General features: G+C 45.8%; 3 protein-coding genes and 1 long non-coding RNA gene across 5 annotated transcripts; 2 read left to right on the top strand and 2 right to left on the bottom strand.

The window, feature by feature from the left end:
* Positions 1-1,485: 1,485 nt before the first annotated feature.
* Positions 1,486-2,531, top strand: LOC130531558 (uncharacterized protein C3orf85-like). Its single transcript, XM_057043603.1, has 5 exons — positions 1,486-1,660; positions 1,775-1,810; positions 1,905-2,029; positions 2,101-2,186; positions 2,316-2,531. The coding sequence occupies exons 1-5, from the start codon at positions 1,501-1,503 to the stop codon at positions 2,392-2,394; spliced, it is 486 nt and encodes a 161-aa protein (XP_056899583.1). The 5' UTR covers positions 1,486-1,500; the 3' UTR covers positions 2,395-2,531.
* On the bottom strand, positions 2,522-8,150 carry LOC130531557 (neuronal acetylcholine receptor subunit non-alpha-2-like). The gene is made up of 6 exons (XM_057043602.1): positions 7,912-8,150; positions 6,336-6,487; positions 4,978-5,022; positions 4,777-4,886; positions 3,787-4,705; positions 2,522-3,538 (listed from the first exon to the last, which is right to left on the bottom strand). The coding sequence occupies exons 1-6, from the start codon at positions 7,973-7,975 to the stop codon at positions 3,365-3,367; spliced, it is 1,464 nt and encodes a 487-aa protein (XP_056899582.1). The 5' UTR covers positions 7,976-8,150; the 3' UTR covers positions 2,522-3,364.
* A 64-nt stretch (positions 8,151-8,214) lies between these two features.
* On the top strand, positions 8,215-9,064 carry LOC130531559 (uncharacterized). Its single transcript, XR_008952136.1, has 2 exons — positions 8,215-8,357; positions 8,725-9,064. It is a non-coding gene; the product is annotated as an uncharacterized LOC130531559 (long non-coding RNA).
* Positions 9,065-13,620: 4,556 nt separating this feature from the next.
* LOC130531581 (neuronal acetylcholine receptor subunit alpha-3-like) lies at positions 13,621-25,543 on the bottom strand. 2 transcript variants are annotated; one of them, XM_057043647.1, is made up of 7 exons: positions 25,310-25,543; positions 16,936-17,075; positions 16,812-16,856; positions 16,632-16,741; positions 16,263-16,470; positions 15,009-16,028; positions 13,621-14,455 (listed from the first exon to the last, which is right to left on the bottom strand). In XM_057043647.1, exons 1-7 carry the CDS (start codon positions 25,365-25,367, stop codon positions 14,336-14,338), a joined length of 1,701 nt encoding a protein of 566 aa, XP_056899627.1. In that variant the 5' UTR covers positions 25,368-25,543; the 3' UTR covers positions 13,621-14,335. The 2 variants fall into 2 exon arrangements, with proteins under 2 accessions (XP_056899627.1, XP_056899628.1); XM_057043648.1 differs by having other exon boundaries at positions 25,243-25,377.
* Positions 25,544-27,635: the final 2,092 nt, after the last annotated feature.

The following is a 27,635-nucleotide window of genomic DNA, read 5'->3' as shown; positions in this document are numbered from 1 at the left end:
GCGACGTTTTATCGTGAGTGTGTAATCCTGAATCCATTCTGGAGATTAGATCAGAGTATTATGCATTATTTGGCTTTTAAAAGCATTGTTCCACTGACTGGAGGTGACAGGATGGAGAGAAGGGGGGTGGGGGGGTGGGGGGGGTCCCTGCTCCATCTTTCGTAAATGAGAAGTTTTGTCTTAATCGGTTTTTAATTGAACTTAAACTTTACCAGTAATGAACTGAACAGAAGCACCAAACATTAAAACAGAAACATCCTCCAGTCTGGTCAACACTTCCTACTTGGAAGTGTGTGTTTGTGTGTGTGTGTGTGTGTGTGTGTGTGTGTGTGGTGTGTGTGTGTGTGTGTGTGTGTGTCCGTCCGTATGGTAAACTTCATCTTGATCCTCCTCAGAAAACTTCCTACGGTATCTGCCTGCCATTTGTCTCTCTTACACGGATGGTACCATGACCTATTATGGGATGTCAGAGAAAGGTCAGCCCTCTCACACATTTAGGACTGGAAAAGGTCGCGGTGTGCACGAGAGTCAATAAAACACAGGTGACACTGTGTGTCTTACCTGCCAAAGGGCTTTTTCTCCTTTCTTCATCAGTTTATTAAAGCTGCCGAGGTTCATAAATTAAAGAAGTGATGAATTGTTAATAAATTGAGCTGAGTTTGACTTTTCAATATTGTCTCTGTGCATTAAGTCACTACAGCTGTAAGATGGTCATTTTCCTGAGTGCAGGCGTAAATATTACATCCTTTCCAGGGGCCTCTGGGAGGCGTGCTGCTCAGCTAGGATTTTCTCTGCATCACCTTGAGAAGGAGAAATCCAAAGTGATTCTCTGGAGATCCGCAGTGAAATCTTCAACATCTGGGAAAAACGTTTCTGACTTAAAATCAGGTTAAAATATTCTGTCCTCCCAAAGGAGAAACGGTCTGCTGCATCAAAACTGCTGCAAAAACTGTTTATGAATTATTCAAGTTGAGTTTGTATTACTTTAATCTTTTAAAAAAGTCTTCAATTATTTTAAGTAAAGAAAATAATTTAGCATTAAATGTCAGCAGAATTCAGATTTCAATGCCTGAAGCAGACGCCACAAGAATGCAGTAATACCGCCCTCTAGCGGACAAAGGCTGCATCGGCGCGAAATCACAGCAAGTTTAAATTGGGTTTTTTTAAAAACAACATTTGAACTGCACTTTAAATAGTCAAGTTATTTTAAGGGCATTTTGTTGATAAAACAGATTTAGAGTGACCGATAATGCAGATTCATGATTCATTTTCTATATATTTCTAAAAATATCTAATTGTATTTCTTATAACCCAACAATAATGAAAAGGATGAACCCTTTTCTCCTTTTATACTGTAACCTAAATACATTGGACTGTTCAAATCTTCAGGCTGCTGTGAGCTCTGCAGCCTGTTTTCTTCCTGCCAGACTTGGAGCTCACAGTATGATCTTTGTGTTGACTGTGAAGTGTGACCCGTTCCTGCAGAGAGGGTGTTTTTGGATGAGACCTCTGGCACACGGAAGAGCCGGCTGTGACGGCTCGGCCTGTTTATTCATCTCCAGGCCGACCGTCTGTGAAAGAGGCTCCTGTTCAGGTTCACATTCACGCCAGAGGTTCCAGAGACGCTCCAGCACTCAGCAGATCCACTCTCACGCTGCAGGTAAACCCCACATTTATGATTATCTACACTTTGATCAAAGTTTAGGAGGTGAAACTTTAAAATCGATATGATTTAGGGCTCCTGTTGTGTTAATTCTTTAACTTGCCATTGTAGAAATGAGGTCTGTGCTCCTGTTTGTTCTCGTCAGTGGTGAGTAAAGCAAATACTGTACTTAAAAGGATCAAGTGCAAATGGTTCCAGATCAGAAAGGGTTTGACGATCTCGTGTTTTTATCCTTGCTCAGGGGTTTTAGCTGCTCCCTTCGTGAAGGAAAAAGAGGCCAAGACGTTCATCCGGCTGAAGAGACAGTCGGGATACTGGGATCCATATCATTCCCAGAACATGTGGGGATACACCGTTCAGGAGCAGGTGAGAGGCTCTGGTAGCATCACCCCCAGCCAGCGAAGAACTGCAATAAAAAAGCTGTTTTTCATCATCAGGCCAACGAGTATTGGACAGCTCTACGCACTAATGCTCAGTACTACATAGACCTGAATAACCTGATGTTTGACCGCTCCGTCGCCACGTGAGTGACATCAGCAGCAGCATCCGTGCAGATCTTACTGTGAACCAGTGCACGTGAAGCAGTTAGTGTGGGGTGTGTGGGGATCAACAGTCAGCCTTCTCTGATCATTTGTTGTGTTTCATTGCTTAGGGAGAACAACAGGATGTATATGGAGATGCTGCGGAACGCACAAGCTCACCTGGACAGTCAGACAGGGGGACACAGATAAAAACTCCGACGCTGTAGTTTTTCGTGGAGAGGCAACAAACCTGGAAGAGTTTTTATGTTGCAGAATCATTAGATGCATAATTTGTTCATTAACAGCGTCAAGTATGTAACTGAATTAAACACTAAAGGCAAATAAAACAGTGCTTTATTGTGTTCATTTAACTTATACAATTAAATTACAGAACATTCTGGGGAAAGTGGGACATATTTATCAGTTCACGTTTGCAGGAGTTGTGCATCTCTCCGCTTGGCCGCCGGGGGCGCTGTTGTTCTTTTATTGTTTTTCAACCTGACATTTGATTAAAGCAGAATTTATTCGGTTTAATTTTTTTTCAACATTCAAAACAACTTGATGTGATTTATGTTAACAAAACAGTTGTGCTGCTTTTTTTTAACACTGTTCTGATTTTATCAGATCATCATCAGACGTATGGAAATACAAGAGTCGACAATAAAACAAATCCAGACAGTCAATAAAGGACGTGACATCAGAGTACACTGTTCTGTTCTATTCCTGGTAGGTAAATAAATATGTATGGAAATATCTACTTTTTCTTCTCTTCGGAGTCGATACGAGACGTTTGATGCAGGTGGCCCGTCTCCCAGGGGAAATTGGAAGCATTCATGCGAGAAGTGCCAAATTCAACACAGACGTGAACTCAGAGAAAGTTCTCTGTTGGAAAGTTTTCACTTTTCCCTTAAAGCAGTCAGAGGATTTCTTTTTATTTCATTTTATGTCAGCAGGCTAAAATAATTCTTCATCAGATCTTCTCAAGCCTCCGACACCTGAAACCTGAAACTGAAACAACTGCCTGAACGCAACAAAACACACTGAGTGAATTCTTTGCATTAGAACCATTTTAGACAGTGAGAACAGAGAAGACAGTTAATCAGGTAACTAAAGTAAGGTTACATGAACAGTATACCATAATAATAGTCAGCCTTGCATAGCTGTTGTCCAGACCTGTGAGTCACTGCGGCAGGTTGGAAGGAAGCTCCTCACTGGAGGACTGGGGGAGGACTTGCATGAACTTCTGCAGAGCAGGAGTGAAGATGAGGATGGTGCCCAGCACGGAGACGGTGAGGAAGGCCCAGAGGAAGATCCTGTCCAACACCTGAGCCACGAACTTCCAGTCCTGCACCACCTGGGAAACCAAAGGCGTGACAGCAGCCCATTAAGGTCCAGCCATGAACTAAAGTCCCTGAGGTCACTTCTCCATAAAGGGAGTCTTACACTGTTTTAGCCCCTCCCCCTCCCCTGCAGCTGGAGCCTCGCCCCCTTTGAAGGGTTTCAAATCACCTTTATAGTCATGTACTTAATTGAACAGTTCATATGAGACATATTCGACCCGGACTCCGGTTCCCACAGCTCCCATGGCTTCAGTGAACCCACCTCACGGATGAAGTGCTCCTTGCGGATGTGTCTGCTTATGTAGCGGACAGAGAAGATGGCCTTGTCCAGCATGGTCGCCCAGTCCTCATCATCCTTTCCCTCCGAGGACGCCTGTCCATAGGTGCCTCCACTGCTGATTCTCTGCCCCCCCCTCCGACCGCCTGAGCGAGGCTTCGGCTCCGGGCTTTCGGGTCCCAGCTCTGGGTAATGGTAGCGGTCCGTGTGGCCCCGCATGCAGAGCAAACTCGGGAGTTTCTGCAGGAAGAGAGTGCGGACCCATGGCGACATGGGGTGGTAGGTGGCCGAGGAGCGGTGGTGCACGTTGATGACGAAGACGGTGACGATGATGGAGAGCGTGACGAATATCATGATGAAGAGCAAGTACTCGCCGATGAGAGGGATGACCTTGGAGGAGGAGGGGATGATTTCTTCTATGACCAGGAGGAAGACGGTGAGTGACACCAGGACGGAGGTGGAGAGGGACAGCTTCTCCCCTTCGTCCGAGGGCAGGTAGAAGACCAGGACCGTCAGGAAGGACAGACCCAAACAGGGGATGATGAGGAAGAGGGTGTAGAACAACGGCAGCCTCTTCAGGATGAAGGAATATGTGATGAAGGGGTATGAGTACAGGCCGTCCTTCCTGTTCCCTTTAGCGCCGGTGGCGCTGAGGATCTCCCACTCCCCGTTGTCGAAGAAGTCCTTCCGATCCACCTGCTTGTCGATCAGAATCAGGTCCACCATGGTGCCGTCGTAGGTCCAGGAGCCAAACTTCATGGTGCAGTTCTGGCGGTCGAAGGGGAAGAAGGTGACGTCCATGGTGCAGGCGGATTTGTAACTAGCAGGGGGCGTCCAGGTGATGGCGCCGTTGTACCTGACGATGGCTTTGGTCATCAGGGAGCCCTCGAACCTCCCATCAGCACTGCGGAGAAAGAAAACCAGCCCGTGTTCCTGTTCTTTGAAAACAGCATTACTGGTGATGGGAGGCTCTACTTCTCGTAAAGGACGATGTCGGGCAGCCAGAGGTTTTCTGAGGGAACCCTGATGGAGGTGATGCCACCATATTTGTCTGGATTCCAGCGAAGCTTGTAATCGATCCACTCCTAATTAGACGGATTTGTATATTTCTGTGATGGACTGAGGTCAACATTAACACAATGTTAATGAATCATTGGGGGGGGGGGGGGTTCTCACCTGGCACAGCCAAACATTGGTGGTCATCAGCTGGTTCTTCTCATCCTAAAACAGAACCAACAAATGGTAGTTTTGGAGCTAACACATGAGTAAGGGACTCATTAGCCATTAAAATGCATGCTGTCCATGTAGCCGCCACTGAGCTGGATTGATAAAAGTGGCTTTTAATGTTGTTTTTAATGATGGAGTGTCCAAAATTCAACAGAACATAATTGCCCTCACAAAAATTTGCTTTCCTTTGCTTAATGAAGTCATTATTTCTTAAAATATGGTTGCAGATCCCTCTCCATGAGCGTTATTATCCATATTTGGGAACTAAAAAAATGTGTACTCTTACCAACAGATGCTGATTGATTTCAGACAAAATGTTTCAGTAAAATAAAACAAGGGTTCTGTAAGCTATGCATGCATGCTAGCATTAATGGTTGGGCTTTATTTTATAACACCAGATATGCTAACGCCATCCAAACACGCCAAGCTGAAGGACCGTGTGTTTGTGTAATGTAGAAGTGCTCAGTGTTTGTTGACCCCTCATTAAAGTGTGTTGCTTGATAAATGGACTATAGGAGAAGCTATAATGGAAGCTAACTATATTATCTCTCCCCGCTTCCATGAAAGAAACCTGAACCCAGTGGTGGCTTCCGTCGCCCAACCATGAGCGAGGCAAATGAAGGCGAGGTCAGTAGAGCAATGGGGGGATGGAGAGCGGGAAATACGCCTGCGCTTCTACACTGGCAGAGGCAAATCCAAGAGTGAAAGATGTGACAGAAATGGCCCCTGCTGAGAGAGATGGTAGCTGCTCTGTGAGTTTCAGAGCAGGCCACAGCTGTCAAGATGAGTCGGCTGCTTTAGTGATCACATAAAACAGGGGAAGCATAATCTAATGCAGACGCTCGCAGCAGCAGGAGAGATGGCTGCACTCCCTTCCTTCTTTCTTCCTTTCTTTCTTTCTTTCTTTCTTTCTTTCTTTCTTTCTTTCTTTCTTTCTTTCTTTCTTTCTTTCTTTCTTTCTTTCTTTCTTTCCTGGCTCTGTGTAGTCGACTTTAAACTGGTTTGGATGAATATTTCAGGCGAAGGGGTTGAACTCCTCCATTCGCCTCCTCTGCTCCTTCCTCTGGAACATCCAAACCATCTCGACCTATCGCAGACAGCAGCCGAAATATTAAATAACCACTCCGGTTATACGGCGACATCACGGTCCACGCCGACAGCCGAAACACGACTTTCAAAATAAATGACGACAATCTGCACTTGAGTTGTTTCAATCATTCAATAATGTGGGAAAATTATTGGGGGAAAGTGTTTTTCAGCGGTGAAGTACGGAATAAGAGGAAAGAACGCCTCGTCCGTTGTCTCACCACATCAACCAGCTGGGAGATCTTGAGTCCGAAGCGCACTTTGATGGTGTCATTGGCGTGCTGGATGGGCCGGACCCAGCGCTGGTATCCTTGGAAAAGGTTCCTGAGGAGAGCGTCCTCCATCTCCGCCAGGGACACAAACTCGCTCTGCGCTGGAGCAGAAAGCAGCTTTCAGAGCCCCGACAGGACCTCCCTGTCCGGTTTGATACACAGCTAATGCTAGCAGAGCCTTTTGGATCTGATTTAAAGAAGAGAAGATCATTTTGCACCTTGTTTTAGCGCAAACTAGTTGGTCTGGTAAATGGTTGAGCAGTGTGAGTTTCTGTCCCTCCCATTTCTGACTCTCACCACAGCATAGGTGTGGATAAATGATCTGCTCTGGTGACCTGGATGATAAATATGGGGTTGGGGGGGTGAGAGCCTTTGCATCAGAGCCCCAAGGCTCTGAAACAACCTGTCTGCCGTAATCAGGTCAGCTGGGTTTCCCCTCAGAGCTTTTCATGCATTTACTTCCAAATTTCCCCCAATTTGTATTTTATTTTCAAATCAGTTTACCTGCCCTTTACCTTTTTACAATGATTTTATTTGATTTTCTATCGTTGATTTGAGTGTCAACTGTGACTAACGCATCGAGGCTCTTGAATTAAAATCTGGAAGAACATTTCCTGCAAAGAAAATATTTTACCAGATCTTTAAAACCTGTAATAAAACAACTCAGGCAGGTATTGTAGGAGGAGACGAGGGTCTAATGGTGCATCGCTGCCGTGAGCTAACAGCAGTCGGCAGCTCTGTGTCCCTCCGCCTGAGGCGATCTGATGTCTCTGAGGACACCAGAGACGGCTGTATTGACATGAGACAGCTGCAATGTCAAACACAAGGGAGACCGAGAGGAAGAGCTAATGTGTGTGAGGAAGAGCGAACACCTTGACCCCCACGCTGGTTTATCCTCCGACTCCACATCTGTCTGGATTCACGCTCGATTAGACTTAACATGTAAGCAAAGCACAGAACCACCTGCCGTACGACGGCGTCTGGCTCCTTCTGGAGCTGCACTGATGATGTTTGGGGTCGTAATTGCACCAATAAAGGTTCAGTTCACCTAAAGCTTAACCTGAACACAGGCCAGGATCAAGGCGCATAAATATGTGGAGACAAAACGAATTCATCAAAAGTTTGGTGAGTCCAGATTGTTTTCTTCTTCGGACCTCCGAAGCCTCCCAGACAGACAGAACTGGGCCTGGGCTAATGATGGTTGACCCGAGGGACTTTTGTTGTGCTGTTTGGATGCACAATGTCAAAATACGGGCCCAAAGTTGGGAAACATCCTTTCAATTTACCCCTCAGGGTTACATTTCCACAGCGGCAATGTAACATTCAGAACAAATTCATTTAATGTCAATTTTGTAAAAGCAAGACTAAAACGGTCTTTGAAATGTGCAGGTTGCGCTGCATCAAGGTCATGGGGTGACTTTAATCACGCGCTCTGTCTGCGATTCTGTCCGCACTCAACACGGAACACGCACAACAATAAAGTGATGATGAAGATGAGGAAGGAAAGACGGCGGGGTCGTCTTACCGGAGGTGTCGGTGAGGAACACCGGGCGGGACAGCGACAGGAGGAAGAGCACCGTCAACTTCATGGTCCTGGTGGTCGGGCTTCTGTTCCTGCTGTTCTGATGAGGAGAACCGCGGTGGTCACAGGGGGAAGGTGCCCATCGCGCAGCGGGGAGCCGGCCCAGTTTTGCCGCGATCACCCGCGAACGTGCGTGGTGGTGCCCGTGCGCTGAAGGCTCCGCAGGAGGAAGCTGCTGCCAGTGGAAGAGGAGGAGGAGGAGGAGGAGGAGGAGGGAGGAGGAGGAGGAGGAGCGGGAGGGTGCAGGGAGGGACAGTTCCCAGGTTAGACCAACGCGTAAACCAAAGCTGACTTTCTTGACATTGATGAACTGGTGTTGTTGGGTTTCTTCCAGCTATTTCACAGTTCTACCGAAACCGAACCACAGCGAGAAGCCTCTCTGTGAAGAGGTGGGTTTAAGGCACCGTTTCTACACAGTTTGTATGGACTTTTTTCGATTGTTTCTCCCTGAAAGCGCCGATCAGTGAAAAACATGTGTCGCTTCTCGTCCACTAGAGGGCACCGATATCAATCAGAATATTGCAACATATAGACTGAAACAGCAGCTTTATGTGTGCAGAGAAGATATCAAGATAACTATTCTTAAATACAACTGAACTCATTTTTCCTGCTTAATTGTGTGGGATGGATTTCATTCCCCCGGTAGCTCATCATAGGATAAACTTTGCCCACTCTGTCATTACATTATTTCTAAAATGTCATATTCCTGAGGCTCTGATCAACTTGCTGTTTCTGTTTAATGTTTCTGGACCGTAGGAGGAACCTGGAATACCTGGAGAAAACCCACACAGGCAGCAGGAGACATGCATGGGACTGCGTCTCACAGGGAACAATATGAAGAGGAAGAGAGAGGAAAGTGCTAATGACAGCTTAGAAGAACATTTGAAAAGGAGAAAAAGAGATGTGAAATCTGTGCTGAGTGTAGACAGTTCAGCCGAGGTGAGAAGTTAAAGTTCTGCCGACTGTTGTGTTTGTATTTTGTCTACACTGGAGCATCCACACACACTTTCACACCAGTTTTAAGTAATTAAAACCAACACAAATATCCACATTTCTGGTTTACTTAGAATAAAACTCCACTTCTCTTGCCCCCGGGCCTGCACCTACTGTCAGTGTTGTGGTGGTAAAAAAATAATAATTCAGGCTGTTCCACGTGACTTCACAGCTCCTGTTTCAGAACCCTGATCTGATTAACTGGAACATGATTTCTGGAACGATAAGGAGCCGGGGAGCTGCAGAGATCAGATGCGACTGATTCTGGAGAGAGCATAAAATCCAGGAATTCATCAAAGTCTTCACAGCAACAAAAAACTGAATATGTCCAATAAAAGCACAGAAGGTGAAGGTCCGCTGCAGCCAGCCAGGCGTGAAACGCACATTCTCTGTGTTTTCATCCTCTCCACACCCTCCTCCACGAGGGAAAGTGACGGGGATAACAGGAGGCTGATTATCACAATGAAATTATCCTGATTTTCTGCTCCACTTGGAGCTGTGGGGCAGGCAGCTGCTGCCTTCAAGATCGGCCCGTCATTCACAGGCAAACAGCCTCGCGGGCTGCAGACCTGCCGGTGCTTTGCCGTGCTCCTGTGGGTGGCCGCGGAGTGTGTGCACATCCTCATATGTGTGTGTGTGAGGAAGAGCGGGAAGGTGGAAAATAATTGGAGAATGCATTTTTTGGCACACGTGTGTTTGTTTCTCAACTGTAGTTAAGCTTTGCATATTTTGCCTTGGTCCTTTTCTCCTAAGGTTTAATCTTAATCTTGTTTTTTAGGATATTTTTTTTTAACTCTTCCCTAAAATTAGACCTTGCATGAATGTTAAAGAGGGTCTCACAGATGCTAATCAGATGAACATGCTAATGCTACAACCGGCGCTTTAAATGAAAACCTGATAACTTTGTTGGCTGAGGTTTTTGCATTCCCTCGTTCTTGATTCAGCAGTTCATTTATTCGTAACCACAAACATCACAAAGCATCAAAGGAGATCAGAGAAGCAGGAACCGAATGTTTCTGATAAGAGCAGAGAAGATCAGGCACAATCAGAGCGATCACATCTACGCAGTGGTTCACTCAACAGACGCACCACGTCAGTCTAGATGTCCTCTCTGATAGTCACTTTGTTCTTGTGCGACTGATGATCAGAAGAAAAGAGCCACTGATGGAAAATCAGGCCCTCCCACGACACCTTTCAAGCACTGAAAATGATTTTACTCTGAGTTCTGAAGTTTCCGATTAAGTACAAGGTTGATAATAATCAAATCAACTGAATTTTTGGGCACAGTCTGATTTTTTGTTTATTCCCAGTGAAGTCTTTTTATCTTGTAAAGGTAAATTTCATATATTTTTTTGTGTACAGCAGCAAAGGAAAATGGAAAAATATGATTTAAATGGGATGTCGGAACAACTCGGTCCTCTGACAGATGGGAAACAGTGAACACCAAAGATGCCATCAGATGTGAGTCAGCTGTGATCTGTGCAAACTGTCTGTGTGTGTGTGTGTGTGTGTGTGTGTGTGTGTGTGTGTGTGTGTGTGTGTGTGTGTGTGTGTGATCTCCTGGAACATGGCTGCGCTTTAGGGCTTGTACCCTCGGGTGTGTGTTTCTGTGTGTGATAAAATCATTCTCCATGTTGCAAACATGTTGCATAACCCTGCGGAGCGTCTGGACGTGACAGACTTCAATGACGGACCTTCTGTCACACTCCGACATACATGCAGCCCGCCCTCCAGAGCCTTCCAAAGGAGTACTGATGACTTCACGTCGCACTGGGATCCTCATTTTGCGTCCTGACAGGAAGTGGAAACCTGCTGAATGATTATTAATTAGCCTGAGATATTGCTTATTTGAGCAATCTGAAGTGTTTGATTGTGTTTTTGATGTCCAATGGCGGAGCTTTGGCAGCAGCATGGGGCTCACAAACTTGCTCAAGGCCACTTTAAACCACTAACACATTAAACCAACAACCCTCCTATCACCTCTGCACCTGAGCCACGCCCACACGGTGTCCATTTACAGCTTAGCATTAGCTTGAATGCTAACTGAATAGTGATAAAGCAATAGGTGCAGCCTGTGCTCCAAGTCCTTGTATTTTATGTGACATCTGATTTTGTTACCTAACACACACACACACACACACACACACACACACACACACACACACACACACACACACACAGGAAACATGGAATATGTATTGTATATTTCAGATTATTCACAGGTCACATGATGTAAAACAAAACTCATCATGACCTTCCAACCGCTTCCCTGGATTGAAAAGTGCATCCTGTACTAAAAAAAAGTATTTTTAATAAAAATGAAAGTAACATTCAGCAGGGAATGACTCAGAGATGCTTTATTTATCAAGGTGGGGTATGTATTTGCCTAAAAGTCAACATAAAATGTCTGATATGTCCCTCTCACTACACAAAAAAGGTTTTTTTTTGGGTGTTTCAATGATAAATATTCATCAGGGAATAAAATTAGAAGGCTGCTCTCTGGTGAGCATGTGTGAGTGTGTGTACTGCTTTAGGAGGCAGCCATTTATGTGTGAGAGCATCCTGCATGTGTGTGTGCATGCACTCAGAAAGCTCCCATTGGAATGAATTATTTACAGGAGAGTCTCTTTTGCTTATGTACGGTCCACCGGCCGCGGGCGCGTAAAGTTCCGCTCCCATCGTCGCAGGAGACAACCCTTATTTATCGCTCGCCCTCCTGCGTGCCCTATCGCTCCACTGCAGATGTTGCAGCCCACATCTGGCCTTGCCTCTTCATATAAAGTCGATTAAAAGGGGGAAAAAGTGAAGGAGGAAGACATAACGAACCCATAACATATACTGCATGTTTCAAAAGTTTGATCCCTGATCCTACAGAGCTAACATAGAGGCCGTGAGATGTGAGAGTCGTGCACGTGGCACTTCCACCATACTCGAGCCCTGCGTTCCAGGAGCCACATGCAAACAGACAATGACACGACTGAAGATCCATGTGAAATATTTATCCATGGCTGCTGGATTAATAATGTATTATCCCTGAATTTAGCCACCACCGCCGCGCTTTGCTCTGCTGTGCTGCCATTCCAATCATTCAGCGGCGATCTGCGGCTTTAAAACATCAAACTTGGACCGTGACAAATTCAGATTAGAGCGCAGCTGCAGCTTGCCGGATGCAGACAGCGCGCCTTTTACTATAAATAAGCAGCAGCCATGTTTGTCCAATTTAAATGGCTGTTGAAGGGAGACAATCAGGTTTTAAATGCTGATGTGACAAAAGCTTCTTTGTTCCTATTAGAGGAGCAGCTCCGCCACTTGACAAAGAGAGATTTGCAGCCTCACAGTGTTCAGCTGCGAGCTGGTTTTCTGGCTCGGCTCTTGGTTCCGTGGTCGCCAGGTACTACAGAGACCCTCTGAGGCAGCAGACTGAGACCAATGGGATGCTGCGTGACTCTTGTATGACCGATGCATTTCCATATTTATAACCGCTCTCTATCCCATAATCCACATATATAGTGAGGCTTGTGCTGCTGGGGCTTCATACAGACACACATAGTTGTTAGTACTCACGAATAAGGATTAAATTTGACTGGCTGATTCCAATTCGACTAAAGGAGAGAAGGGATTCGGCTCTATCACCTTGGAGTTTCTGTGTGAGTGTGTGTGTGTGTGTATGTGTGTGTGTGTGTGTGTGTGTGTGTGTGTGTGTGTGTGTGTGTGTGTGTGTGTGTGATTCACCCATGATCTTTGATACAGGGACTGAGAGAGTGATGAGACTGCAGCGTTCTGACTCGAAACAAGTTTTTTGTTGCACTTTCAGAGGCTTTGCTTTAACCCAAGATACATCTGTGTGAGAGTGTTGTATTTTTCTGTCCTGAACCTTGATAAGAGATGGATTTATCATTCAACATAATCACAATGAATCTGTGTAACCTAGAAATGCATCAGTTATTTAACAAGTCTGGCTTGTCCTGGTTGAACTCCTCCTTTCGTCATTACCCTCCATCTCTACCATAAAGCTCCACTTCCTGGTCAGTCCTAATTACTACTGAGGCCACCTGCCTGCTGCATGTGCAGTCTTGTAACTGCGAGGCCCATCTGCAGAGGTCACTGCTTAAATGTCCCGAGTGACTGAGCAATACTCACTCAGGTTTCCCCCAGAGGAGAATTAGCCACGAGACTTTCAGTGATGATACTGTTCCTTTTATAGAGAGTTGAACAAAACCAGGAGGCCTGGCAAAGATATTAGTCAGCAGTTATGTTGGTAAACATGTAAAACCCTGTTCAACTTGGCTTAAAGTTCAAAGGTAACAACCTCAGGGGGTGTCCAGGGTCATTATTGCCTCAAAAAGACACTCAACAGTAAATAAATGATATAAATTCATTTGTAAAAAACAAAAAAAAACAAATACACAAAAGGAAAAATAAATGACCCAAGATGGAGGCTTTGAGGAACTCCACATGGGAGTGATACTGAGGGAGAAGTTGAGCCACTAAAGCTGACGTGAGAAGCTCCCAGCCAGATAAGAAAAACGCTGTGCCTTTAATCCCTGCACAGTGCTGGAGGTGAGGGACGAGGATAATGTGGTGTGAAAATAGATGACATAGTCAGTCCCCAAAGGGACACTTCAGTGGTAGCAGTAAAGAAAACCTCACAGACGCAAGTTTCAGTCAGTCTTCAACCTTCTTTATTGGTGACGGGCTTTTTACAGCTCTACAATTGTGCTCTTCTTTGTGTTTCTGTGTGTTTTCGGTGAGGTGCAATGTGTGATCCTTCTGCAAGAATCACGTGGAAAACTCATTACATGCCCACAGCCGGAGCCGGTGTCGTCATCTCTTCATGTCACTTGTAGTTTCCAAATTTACAAGAAATACGAGAGACTGACAACATTGAGAGAAAAGCAAATTAAGTCATCACAAAGATATCAGCTAAGGGGAAAAGGCTGCTTCATTTAGCTTAGAGACCGGCGCTAGTTGGATCACATTTAAATAAATGTGTTTTGTCTTTATTGCACTGGAGTATAACTATGTGCCGCTCCCAAACACACAAAAATAAGAATTAATATAGAAAAAAACATCTGGACTATTTTAACAATATACTGTATATTATATGTGGCTGTTCAATAACAGTAGATAAGCACAAGGAGACAGGCAGAGAGGGGAGAAAACGTGAGGAAAGGAACAAGGAACAGATGTGTTCATGATATCAGCTTTAAAAAATGGGGAGGAAGAGAAAAAAAGGGGTCCTGAGGAAAAGATAGCTGAGGGCGAGAAGTGAAGATGAGGACTTAAAGGCTTTAAACAGGAAAAGGAAACCAGAGAGCAGGACAACAGACAAGGAAACCCTGATAAAACCGGAACGAAGATCGATGGGATGGATTCAGAAGTTCATGAGCGGCTGGAGGAAGAGTCCAAGTGTGCCCAGCACACACACGGTCACAAAAACCCAGAGGAAAATCCTGTCGATGACCATGGCGACGTATTTCCAGTCATCCTCCACCTGTGGAGACGAGAAAGAATGGACGTTGTGGGTAAAACGCCACGTTCAGTAACTCCCAGCAAACGCGATGATATTAGTAAACCGCGGCACACGCCGTCATATCTGTAAGAGCCTTTTTGTGTGTCCAGGTGCTAACAATAGCAGCACTGACCCTAATGCCACTGTGAGACGACATCCTGTGTGCTTCAAAGAAAGACCCCGGCTTTGCTCGGAAAAGCAACAAACATATCAGGTCCAACCAGAGTCTGCAGTGCGTATAATGCAAATTCCCCCCGCCCCCCCATCTGCGACTTAAACAGGCAGCTTTACACTCCCTTTATAGCTCCGTGGAAACAGTTTCTACGTTTACAGAGCTCAAGCAGAATTTAAACACTGCAGAGACACATTAATTCTAGTACAATATGGCTCGGTTGCTTATGGCTCGGTGTGGTGGCGTGCATTCATGAGTGTGCACGTGGACCTATATGCGGTCCCCAGAGGGTTCAGTTTAGTGTGGGGTGAGTTAGGAGGAGCTGTCCATGTGAAATGATAGCATCATGCTAAAGAAGCCCACCTCTTTGGCTTTGTTGCGAGTCCTCATGTTCTCTGCAATGTACTTCACGCTCTCTATGGCCTGTTTGACCTCCGGCGACACCACGGAGAAGGCGACAACAGCATTGACAGGCGAGGGGGCGTTGAGAGACCTGGGAAGTTTGGGCAGCTCTGACTCCTGCGGACCCGGGTTTGGGGTAGCCTGGGCAGGAGGAGGAGGAGGAGGAGGGGGCACCTTGGGCGGAGGGACGGGAGTGGGTACTTCCTTTCCTCTGTAGGGGAACCTTCTGTTCATATCCCGCTTCATGTCATGGTTCATTGTGCCGTACTCCACACAGTTCATGGAGCTGCCAGATGAGGTGGCTCCCCCTCCTCCTGCGGCCCCGTCCAGCGGTGGGCAGGCCACGCCCCCCGTTATGCCCCCCACGCTTACGCTCCCCGAGCTGCTTCCTCCTCCTATGCTGCTTTTTCTCTTCTTGTTTCCGACAATACTTCCACCTGCTCCTGTCACTCCCGGAACACGGGTCGGGTAGGCGCAGCTCTGGTCGATGGGTCTCCTCATTAGCATCACCCTGGGCAGCACCCCGAGGAACACGGCCTTCACCCACTCTGGCATCGTGTGGGTCATCGGGGTGCGGTAGTGCACGTTCAGCACAAAGACCGTGATGACGATGCTGAGCGTGACGAAAATCATCGTAAACAGGAGGTACTCGCCGATCAGCGGGATGACGAGCGACGTGGACGGGATGGTCTCAGTGATGACCAGCAAGAACACGGTGAGGGAGAGGAGGACGGAGATGCACAGGGTGACCTTCTCGCCACAGTCGGACGGGAGGTAGAAGACCAACACCGTGAGGAAGGAGATGAGGAGGCAGGGGATGATGAGGTTGATGGTGTAGAAGAGGGGCAGTCGGCGGATGTAGAAGGAGTAGGTGATGTCCGTGTAGATCTCCTCGCAGCAGTTGTACTTGATGTCGTGCTTGTATCCTGGCGCGTCGATGATCTCCCACTCTCCACTTTCCCAGAAGTCTTTCAGGTTCACCTGAAGGCGCGAACATGACGTCACTCACAGTCAACAGTTTAATAAAAGAGCTCCTGTCAACAAATGTTATGATCAGTTCTAGTGCGCTGATGCTATTTAGTGTAAAATAAATAAATAATCACAGTTATGACCCAACCCAGAGGCCCCGAATGCTCTTTCAAACATTCCCAGACTCCTGCAGAGATAATGATGTGGTGCTGCAGCTGCCTCCCAGCCTCCGTCTCTCCCTCTGACCTTTGAGCCTATGAGAACCAGGTCGATCTTGGCCTTGTCGTAGGTCCAGGAGCCGAACTTCATGGAGCAGTTCTGGTAGTCGAAGGGGAAGTAGGTGATGTCCATGGGGCAGGAGGATTTGAAAATGGCCGGAGGAAGCCAGGTGATGGTGCCGTCATACTTGAGCAGAGCCTTGGTTTTGTCTTCCACCAGGAAGTCACCAACAGCACTGCCGGATGTAAATGTCATTTCACTTAAAGGCCTTCACAACATTTAAGTAAAAAGGTCAGGAGACTGAAAATACACACAGAAAAACAATCACATCTCCCGAAGAAACGTTCTGCATCCAGACACCAAAAGGACGCCAGAAGTGTAAAACATTAAACTCACTTGTTGTACAAAACAATATCAGGCCTCCAAATCTTATTAGATGGAACTCGTATGTACTCAATCCCATCATACTCCACAGGGACCCATCTGAGTTTGTAGTCATTCCAGACCTGAAACAAACAGACAGTCCACATAAAGTAGTGCCACTAATGACCTGACTGAAGGATAAAAGCTGCTCACATGTCTCAGCCAAAGGTTGGTCTCCATGATCTGATTCACTGCATCCTGAAAAGATCACATGGTGATTAATCGCTGGGGTAAAGGTGAAAGAATGAGCCCATCAGTGATGCCCCTTCGCTCTCACCACTTTGACCAGCTGAGATATGGAGACCTCAAACTCCACTGTGACTGGATCAGATACATTCTCCACAGGTCTGATGAACTGGTTGTACCTCCTGAACAACCTCCGGAATAAACGGTCCTCCGACTTTGATGAGGCACAACCTGATGAGGGATGAAGGAGGGGAAAAATGTGAAGGTGTTTATAAAACTCAGCTTATAGACAGTATGGATTTACTTTATATGTAACAACAACAACAAAGGTGCCTAATTGCATAACAAGAGTTGGGCTTCTCTGTTTACATTTATACTGGGAGAAGGAGCATCCTGTGTAAGTTATGCTATTGTTTTGGTTTTAAAAGCATAAATTCTTTATGATCAGTCCCTGGTGCTCCTGCACCATTAGCACAAGTGCCGGAAAAGCCAAGAGCTGTTGCTGCAGATGGACCCAGTGAGACAAGAGGAAGAGGCATTTTACCACGTCGATTCTAAGCGGTTGATCTTCGAGGAGACCGCAACAATTCAGAACGAAGATCCAGTTAACATCACGAACCTCCAGGAAGCTTAGAACATATAAGCTGAGAGCAGCATGAGAGGAAGCCGGAGGACAGAGCGACAGGAATGAAGGTCATATTGTGCAAACCGCCACTGGTAAGACAAGCGCTGCAGATATTTCAGATTCATGCCTGTCCAAGCAGAAAATGGTGCCTCACTCGGGACATCAGCACACACTCTGGACCAGCAGAACCTCAGAGGTCAATGAGCCGCCCATCCACACCATCTCCCTCACCTAAATACTGTCAGCAACTCCAACTGTGTCTTTTTGATACACTTTCTTCCCGTGTTGGTTCGACAATTGATCTAACGTAATGAAAGAAAACTTGATGGAAGTGTTGGATAGAAGCAGAGGTCACACCAACATCGCCTGCGTTCGAGGCAAGAAGACATGGACACGTTTTCCCACAGTGTACGCGTCCACTTGCACTTACCGAGGAGCACTGAACCCTTTTAGCGGCAGAGGAGAATGCACTTTTACCAAAAGCGTAAATGGGGCACGACCCATATACACACAAATATCCACGTTCATGAAAAGGTTTGTTCCCCTGACAACAAATAAATAAATCACTGACATGTTTGTCCTTAACTCCATCCAGAAGGCTGAAAAACTGGTTCAAAGCTTATTTATTTATTTAAATATTTATTTTAAAAGCTCAACCTCAGTTGTAAAAATGACCTAAATTATCTTTAATGAATTATATTTACAATTAAATGCTCAGGTATATTCATAATACTGCTTTTTTTGGATGAAGAAAACTAAGAAAACAGAGATTGATGAAGGGTGTTGAAGTGTTTAGGAAGAAATCAGAACCAAAAACCATCTTACAGTCGGTAGTTTTACTTTTCTAATATATTTATTCCCAACATGCTGCACACTGCAAGATCACTAAACTTCACTTGCAGGAGAAGCTTCAACTCTGTCACAAATACCTGGACTACAACTTAATTCATATAGGAGGGATGCTATAAATAACTTTTTTTTAAAAAAAGGTGGACAAAAATGTATTTTCACGCAGAGTAATAAAGAAGGCTGGTTCTATATTTCTACTGGGAGAAGACAGAGGCACATATATTGGAGCAGACTACAGTCTGTGAGGCTTCTAGTTTTCATATGTTTCGTTTCATCATGTTGTCAAAATTGACTCACAGGATTTAGAGAAATATTAGATCACATATTAGAAATAAGAACATAATATGACAACATAATCAAAGTTTACTCCCCTGTTAATTTTTTATATTTATCCATGATGCATGTTTATCTCAACATATCTTTAAATATATATATATATATATATATATATATATATATATATATATATATATATAAAGTATATATATAAACTGAAAACAATGTCATTGATAATTCTAATCTAATAAGAACTATAATAATAATAACGACAATAACAGTAATAACAATAGCTTATTAAAGTTAATTTTCAACATCCTGTGGCTAAGAAGTGTTTGATCTTATAGTTGCTTGAGAACTCTTTAAAGGTTCTGAGGTCAGTGGAGGAGTGTTAAAGCTTAATGAAGCCTCTCTCCTGAGGCTCTGGTGTAATTTAACTTCTTAGTACCTGCCTTCATAACCGGCCGCTGCTCACTAATTCAGTTCTGCCAGAACTGCCAGATTTAAACTCTAAGCTTCTAATTGGAGGTGGGAGAAGCAGGCCAATTATAATCAGACAATTAAATGGACCTTTTGTTCACTTCAAACCCAAAAAAGGCAACAAATTGAAGTCATTTTTCCTCCATCTGCACAATCCTCTAATTCCTTTTTGTCCTGCCTTGATTTCAAGCACATTAATTACAACTTTTGCCCTTTCACCTCTAATAAGCCTTAATTGTGCCTTCTGTCATGCTGTTGCTGCTACATTATTTGCAAACTGCTAACAGGAAATTGAACATTGGAGGACTTTTAGTCAAAGACAGGTTCTGTAATAAGGAATAGCATATGTACGTTCAGAAACAGCTCTTGGGAATGTTGGGACACATTTTATAATTCATACATGGGCTGAAATCAAAAGGGTGTAGTCTTCTGACTCTATCGGACATTTATGCAGGACACAGACTGGTTTTTGCTTTTTTTTCTCATTCAGATTTTGAAAATCAAGTAAAATCAGTCATTCAATTTCATCAAACTCACTGTTGGTGATGCACAACCCAAATGATGCAACTCTGCTCCCACTTGCACAAAGCTAAGTCAAGCAGTCATGCATTCCGCCCTTTAAATAGCCACACTGATTTATTCCCCCCACCCCTCCGTCACTCGTGGCTTCGGGAGCGGCAGATTGACACGTGGCCTCTTTGATCATGCATGTGCTTAACAGGATGAGCCTGGGAGCCAGTGTTGGACACTGGAGGAACTAATTACCCGCTGATAATGCGCTGCTGACAGAGTCGGTGAGACGGAGGGAAGACAGAAAGACGAAAAGCGACAGTGCGAGCAGGCAGCGAAAAGCTTGATAGCGTGTCTTCGCTCTCCAGGGTTTTTGATGGCCCGGCTGTGGCGCGCTGAATGATGCACAAGAGGATCTGCAGTGCAGGCTGCGTGCGTCCTGACCGGCCCGTTTAGCATACGCTGCATGTTGTAGCCTATGTTTGTCGTCAAGTATGAGGAGTCACATGACCTCTGGAACATACAGGCGGCCGTGTTCTCCTATTTATGTACATTGATGTGACTTGCTCAGGAGTATATTTCTGTTTTTTCCTCACTGATGCATAAAATTCAGTTGCTCCTTGGCTCCGCGCTTTCCTCGGAGAAGATGTGGGAGTTTGATGATAGGAGAGGCTGTTGTGACACGGACGCCATCCTGATGGAGCGGCAGTAGCTCAACCCAAGGATGCGTTGAGCATGAACACAGTTAAGCAGGTAAATAACATCAGGGGACTATTTGACAGATGTGCTGTGGGAGGGAATTAAGCTTCAGATTAAATAATTGCTTATTTCGTGTTCTCCCAGCAGCAGTGACGAATCCAAACATTTCGACAGCCCGTTCCTGTGATGCCAAACCCCCACCAGCCCTAATATCGCATCATGACAATCACAGATAAATCTCATTAGTCTGATTCTGACATAACTCTTCCTCCGCATTCACGGTGTGTCACACAGACAGTGGAGGGACGCTCATCCCTACAGGCCCTGTGACATTTCCCCAAGAAAGTAATGAGAGGCAATGAGAACATTGTTTATGTCATCTGAGATCATCCACAGCAGCACATGAATGAGGGAATGAGTGAACGGTCAGACGGAGCCAACCCGTCACGTTTCTCATGACAGAATCCGCTTTTATGTTAGCTATGATTAGCAAAGGTCAGAAACCTTTTTATGATAAGTCTCACCCACAGCTGATAAACCGATCGATACCTGATCAGTTATTTAGTGTCCTCAAGTTCAAATGTTGTTTAGCTGGCCAGACAAATCTGATCATGATCCGATTTCTGGAGCTGTTCGATTATTCGAGTGGTCTTGTAAACAGCATAATGTGATTTAATCCCTTTGTCATAATCAGCTGACGTAGCCGATTATCAGAAATCTCATTATCGCAGCTAGATTCCTCCCGCTGACGTCTATTAAATCAGAGGAATTCTGTTAAACATACATAAGTCAAAAAATAAAACAGAAGAGACACAATCACAATACAACAGGGAAAATTGTTAAAACTAAAACCTCAGATGTATTTTTGAGGACAGAAGTGCATTTTAAAGGACAGAATTTCTCCTTGTTAACACCAACTAGAGAGAATTGCGTGATTGAATTTATTGTAGTTTGGCTATTTTGACAATTGCTTCCCTCAAAATGAATTAAGCAGTCTTCTGGTTCATTCAAGAGGCTCCTCAGCTGCCACTTCCTCGCTCATCTGACCCTCTCCTCCACCTTGAAGCCCTGCCAGTGATTATTTGATGCTGCAGTTGTTGTTCCAGGCAATGAGATGAACAGAAGGCCTGATCGGAAACAACAGGAGAACGGCACCACCACACTCTGAAGCCCATTAACTGTATTAATCTGTGCCAGGCAGCAACTGCACACAGCCAACGGGACGTGTGTCGTCGCTCGTCCAATACGCCAACTGATATTTTGGAATAAATACATATGGAAATATGGATCAAACACGGTCTGATGGAAAAAGGCCAAGGAATTGACACAACTCAGTGATTATCCTGAATGTGCATGAAATGCTTTGTTGCCTTTGTCTATTTGTGCACCCGCGCCCCAACGTGGCCCCAGCTGGAGATAAACATGCAAGTGGGGTTTGTAAACACAAATAATAATGGAGAGACTGTTCCCACAAAGTCCAGGAAGAAAAGGAAATGCGTGTTGGATCATATTTTCCTTTGGATTGATGAAAAACAGAACGGAAGTTACTGTGCAGCTCCCGTGTTGATAATAAATCTTTAAGTCACAGACAGCCAACCTTCAGATGAGAAGGTCAGAAATATTATAAGCCCACTTTAATGAGATCGACTGACGAGCGGCAAGTGCCGAGAGAAAGTGGTTACAAAAATGCTAAAAGGTAAAACCGAGGTCAGGCAAAAAATATACAGATGTCTGACCAAGATGCGGAGGGGGGGGGGGGGGGGGGATAAAAATGCTAAAATATTCCCATCCTGCATCTGAGGCATCTTCTGCTTCCCTCCCTCCTGAAGCGTGACTCAGTCCATCGCTAACGCTAAACACCAGGACGTCCCGGAGGAGTCAGGCAGGGCTGTCTGGAGGAGCATGTGTGTGAGAGAGTGTCCGTGCACATGCCACGAAGCGAGGACAAAAACGTGCATTTCACCCGCATAGTGAGGACATTTGGCAGGTGCTCACATCCTCAAAGGTCTGCTTGAGGGTTCAGGCTTGGTTTTAAGGTTCAAGACTGAAATTGGGTAGGGGTCAGGTAACAGGTCAGCCAAGGACCCTTACGGGCTGGGGACTTTATTATGTCTATCCTGACAGAGGAAGAAAACCCAGTGTGTGTGTGTGTGTGTGCACGGATGGAATGATGGATGGATGGTGTCGTGGCCTGTGGCAGTGGTGCTGTGGGGGGGTGGGGGGTGGGGGGGTGTTCAGTAGCTATAATCACATGACAATCGTGTTAGCGCCACCACGCAGCCGCTGAGCCTCGCGCGAGGACACGCACAGACACACTGCAGCTGTGGTGCTTCTGGGAGAGAAACTGGAGATCCATCGTTCCCAGCCCAGAGGAGCATTTAAGCCTGGCAGAAGAGCGAACGTGCACGACCACGCCGTGAACTGGACTACTTCCTGCAAGCAGGCTTAGATAAAGACCCCTGAGGCTTAATATAAACCATTTCAAATACTGTTTAGAGGAAGAATATTCGATATTTGCCTTTCCTTGTGTTTCTCCCTTCATAATTAGAAATCTCTCTGGGGCAGAATTTGTTTGAAAGGGAGATCCTCTCCACTCTTTCAACACTCAGCTGGAGCCTATTAAAATGCTCATTAATATAAGAGAAAGGCTGGAGCGTAATGCAGGCATGACTGGACATCTCTCTCTGCTTCTTTTGGGCTGGTGGTGACGCAGGAGCCTTTATCAGCTCTGTCTCTAACCTGAAATGTGCTGATATCCATCCCAGCCACGCAGGCGCCCCGTTTTCTTTCATTATTACAAGCGGCACTTGCCATTTTTCACTCTTTACCTCAGAGCTATTTCAACCCCAATTCTGTGGGCTGCAGGATCAGCATCTCCTGTTATTGTGGCAAATCACCTGATCCTTCATGGCAGGAGACAATAGTTGCGTGGGCCGCTAATCGGACCCCCGCTGGGAACGTGTGTGTGTGTGTGTGTGTGTGTTTCCCAGGTACTTATCTGCATGCACAGGCTGGGGACAGAGTCACACAAAAGCCCACACGGCCAGTGAGGGATTGTGGGAGGAGAGTAGAGATGGATGTGTGTGTGTGGGGGGGGGCTTCATTGTTTTGGTCTTTCAACCTTAAATGAAAAAGTCAAAGTGTCCAGCTAATCTGTCCGGTTCAAGGACAAAGTAACAAAGCAGCAGAGAGCGACTGCGCCCGGCTGACGTGTGGTGCAGTGATGCTCATCACGCCTGCGTCAGGTCACACACGTGGAAACTGCGTCTTTCGACGATATTTTTGGCCAAGGAGGTGTGTATACAAACACTGAGGATGAGGCTCCCACTGGGGACTCTGGGAACTGCAGATGGGACTTTATGGGAACCGTTCCCCTCGAAATGAAAAATCATGGTTGAGCCACTGTTGATAGATAAAAAAATATCCATAATAAAGCTTAATAATATGTAACTGAAACATTCATTTACTCATATAATATGATATATACAAATGAATATTAATTTTAGTGGAAGCTATTTTCACGTGCCAAGCTAATGCTAACATTACTTAGCTTGATCTCTAACTAACTGATCCAACTGATTTAATTTGCTACCCTATATTTTAACACATGATTTGATATTTGATTGATCTGATATGTTCATTCTTGAATTTTATATTTTACTCAATAACAAACTGAGGAGTTTGAGGGGAAGCATATTTTAATTAGAACATTTTTAGCCTAATCCCTTCCTGACTGATTCATATTAAACCACTAATTAAGGGTTCCCTTTGTAAAGGTTTTTCTTTTTTTGTACAGGGTGACGCTGACGCTGACCTTTGACACTTTCTGCTGGCTTTTCTGGGCAAGTCTGTCTCTATATGTCTGCCAATACAATGTTGGAGTTAAGTGATCATTATCAAAGCACAAAAATCTGCCAGGTTTGTTGTATAGAACCTGAAAGTGTACAAAAATTCTGTGTTGCTGTGGGGGTTTACAGAAATTTTAGCATCAGAACTTCAAGGATCAAGTCCTACATTGTCTGACTCATATAAAAGCAAAAAAACCCAGCAACCTGCAGATCAAAGCTGGAACCTACAACACCTTTCAATTATTTTAACCTCCACATAGATCAGAAAAGACGCCCCACTGTGCTGAGGCCCCCCGCTGGGGAACAGTTCCTCTGTCAAAAGTGAATACAACAAAGTTATATGGAAACATTTATCTTCTCTGGGTCCCACAGGAGTCTCTCTGAAAAGAGCGAGCCTCCCACCGACCGCAGAAGAAATAAATAAATAAGAATATATATTTAGAAACTGTTTTGGGAACAAAAGGCAGAGGGGCGATCACAGAGACGGAGACAGCTCAAAGACCGATCGACAGCCAACCAGCTGGGACTTAATGTCACAAAACCGAGACGTGATCCAACCACTAGGGAAATGAGAGTTTTCCAGACAACTTGCAAGTCTCTGTTCGTCTCTCTGCTAGATCCTATTTCAAGAGCGATGCTTTTTATGCGCATCATGTTGAGAGATGAGATCCAGGAGGGCATCTGTGCTGACCTCTCACCTCTGTGGGTGCCCCCATCCCTCCACACAGGAGGAACACGCAGCAGCGTGTCATCCATGACCTCCAGGCGCTCAGGGAAACACAACCCTCACACATCAGCTCCTCCACAGCAAAGTCAACGCTGCCTTTCCGCATCACCACAGCATCGAGTGCGCGTTGCTATACTGGCGATGCCTGGAAAGGAGCCTGAAGTTCACATGTACATGAGCTCTGCTGTCTGATAAACGCGCCCAAGAACTAGGAGACAGGTTTCACCCCCGACCCGAATTCTGAATCAAAATCTGCACCCACGACCAGTCTACTGGTTTTGATTCTCCGACTTCGCGTTGTGTTCGTGATATCTCATCCAAGCTGCGCAGTGCGCGCTGCTGCCTGTGGAATAGTTAAAAGTAAGCAACTTGAGCAGTTCTAACCCAGATGTAACGCGGCTCCACAGTCCGTGTGCGGTCCGCTGCGCGCTGGCCACCGACGGGCGCTTACCTTGCGCTGCGAGGAGCACCAGCAGGAGGATGCTCGGCAGTTTCCCGGGGAAATTCATCGATACATAGGCGCTGGGGAGTGACTCTGCGGATGAAAGATTGCGGCGTCGCTCTTAAAGGTCCTCGCCAAGCCGTCACAGATGGGTTGAAAGGAAAGCGGAGGCGTCCCCGTGCGCTCGGGAGTGGAGAGGTTGGAGTCGCGGTGCGCACCGCCGTCATGAATAACTTCTGCGCGTTCCGCTTTCCGTCTCCCCCCCCCGCGTCCCACACCCCCACCCACTCAACCGAGGGCCAAACTTAGAGACTTGACTCACACTGAGTCACAGGTGATATATTTGCTTTAATGAGAGGGATTCAAATACGGTGCCCCATATCTATCTATCTATCTATCTATCTATCTATCTATCTATCTATCTATCTATCTATCTATCTATCTATCTATCTATCTATCTATCTATCTATCTATCTATCTATCTATCTATCTATCCAAATGGGTGTTTTTGTTGAGACAGGATGAAGAGAAATAGCCTCAGTTTGATTTCTTGTTGGATATTTCCTCGACGTGCTTTTTACATCGGTGGCGTGAGACACACGCGCAGTAGTGATATGAGACTAATGCAGTGCGTGAAATGCAACAACTGATTCTGTACGGTGTGGTGTGCGCGTGTCGGCCGCTGCAGGTCAGCAGCCTGGAGGCTGCAGTCAGCTGCAACTGCTCAGTCCTCAATTTTAAGGTCAATTAGTTTGGTCATTGTTGGAAACTGATGTCTGTGTTTGTCGTTGAAGGTTGGCGGCGACAGTCTGAGGTGATTTAGTGCCTCCCGTCAGCCGGAGGTGTGCACCAGAATAGAAAGGAAAAGGGAACAAAAAAAGGGAAAAGCCTGAGGTACTGAAACACATCATCTAATTACTAAAATAATTGTTTTGGTTCCAAGTAACAGTCTGAAGTCAGCCTGTTTTACTGTGTCAAACAAACACTGAGACATTCGTCTTCGGTCTAGAGGACAGCTGCACAGCCCGGTGTGCGTTTAATGTCCCCCTGATTGTGTAGAGAAAGGATTTTTTTTAAAGGACTTCATAGAGACGCAGCATCTGCAGTGAAGCAGGAATTATCCAGGTTCATGTCAGGAGATTACACCAGCAACACGCGGTCGGCTGGTGTTGCAGGCGACGCGTCTCCAGCTGCGGCCGCATCCCAACACCGTTTTCCTCTCCAGCAGTGGGAGAGAGTCGGAGACACTTTGATCTGATCCTTCACAGTCACTGGTTTCCTCCTCCTTGCCCTTTTTCCCCTCTGTGGCCTGTGAAATAATGCAGAGGGATGCACTGTTAAACAAGAAACAGGCATCTGGTCAGACAGCTCAGACGAAGCACGAGGACCTCCGGGGCCTGATGCAGACAGCAGAGGAAAAGGGCAAAAGTAGCTGTTAGAGAGCGTTCAGACAGGACTGTCCCAGCTCATCCACATCACAACCGTGACATTCCTCCTTTACACCTGTTTTTCTCGCTCCAGAAATCACAGTCGCACCAGAAGAAGAAAGCAGGAGGTCCATTATCCCCCTTTTGTCTTGTCAAACTGAGTTATTCCCATAAAGTTTGGATAAAGAGGCTGTAATACAAAAGAAATGTCGTTGTTTGCTTGGATTTTTGGCATTACTGTAAACTAAAACCTGAGTGTGGCGCCACCCACAGAGGAGGAGAATCCTGGGATACAGGTGCTGCCATCTTGTGCTGGTGATGTAACTGCAGCCGGCAGGACGGTGCCAACGAGCTGAATCAAACCAAAGGAAAGTGGGAAAACGTCCAGTTTCATCATGGGTTTATTCGGTTTAATTCTGGAGTGTTGCTTAGGAACGTCTCCAACACCTACTCTGGTCAGGTTGAGATAAAATCCACTTTTAGGAGAAGCTCGCGCCTCCGCCTGCCAATGATCTCCACCTTGTATCCACTTTAAACCCACCTGCATTCTGACATCTTCTCCTCTTCTCCCGCGTGACCAGTCAGGCTGCTCTCTGCTTTAGACCCTCCCTCCATCCATCCTCCTCCTCCTCCTCCTGTGTCTTCATGTCCATTGTCGGCCATCTTGTCTTGTTTGTAGCCGCCGGCAGCTAATTAAAATCCCTCCACAGTCTGAATTACACTTATCTGATTACTGATAATGAAACATTTTTTCCCTCTGAACCAGTTTCACACCCTCTCCGAACAAGTCCACAAGTGAAGAGCAGCAACTTGTGGACGATTCCTCGTGACAGTTTCTCCTCCTGGGGGCGCTTACGCGGTTGTTCTGCTCCATGGGTGTATCCCCCACATCCATCTTGCTCTTTGAC

The sequence above is a fragment of the Takifugu flavidus genome, chromosome 9, assembly GCF_003711565.1.
Source record: "Takifugu flavidus isolate HTHZ2018 chromosome 9, ASM371156v2, whole genome shotgun sequence".
Taxonomy (NCBI): Eukaryota; Metazoa; Chordata; class Actinopteri; order Tetraodontiformes; family Tetraodontidae; genus Takifugu; species Takifugu flavidus.
The sequence above is the reverse complement of the archived record's forward strand: the minus strand, read 5'-3'. Positions and strand labels throughout refer to the sequence as shown.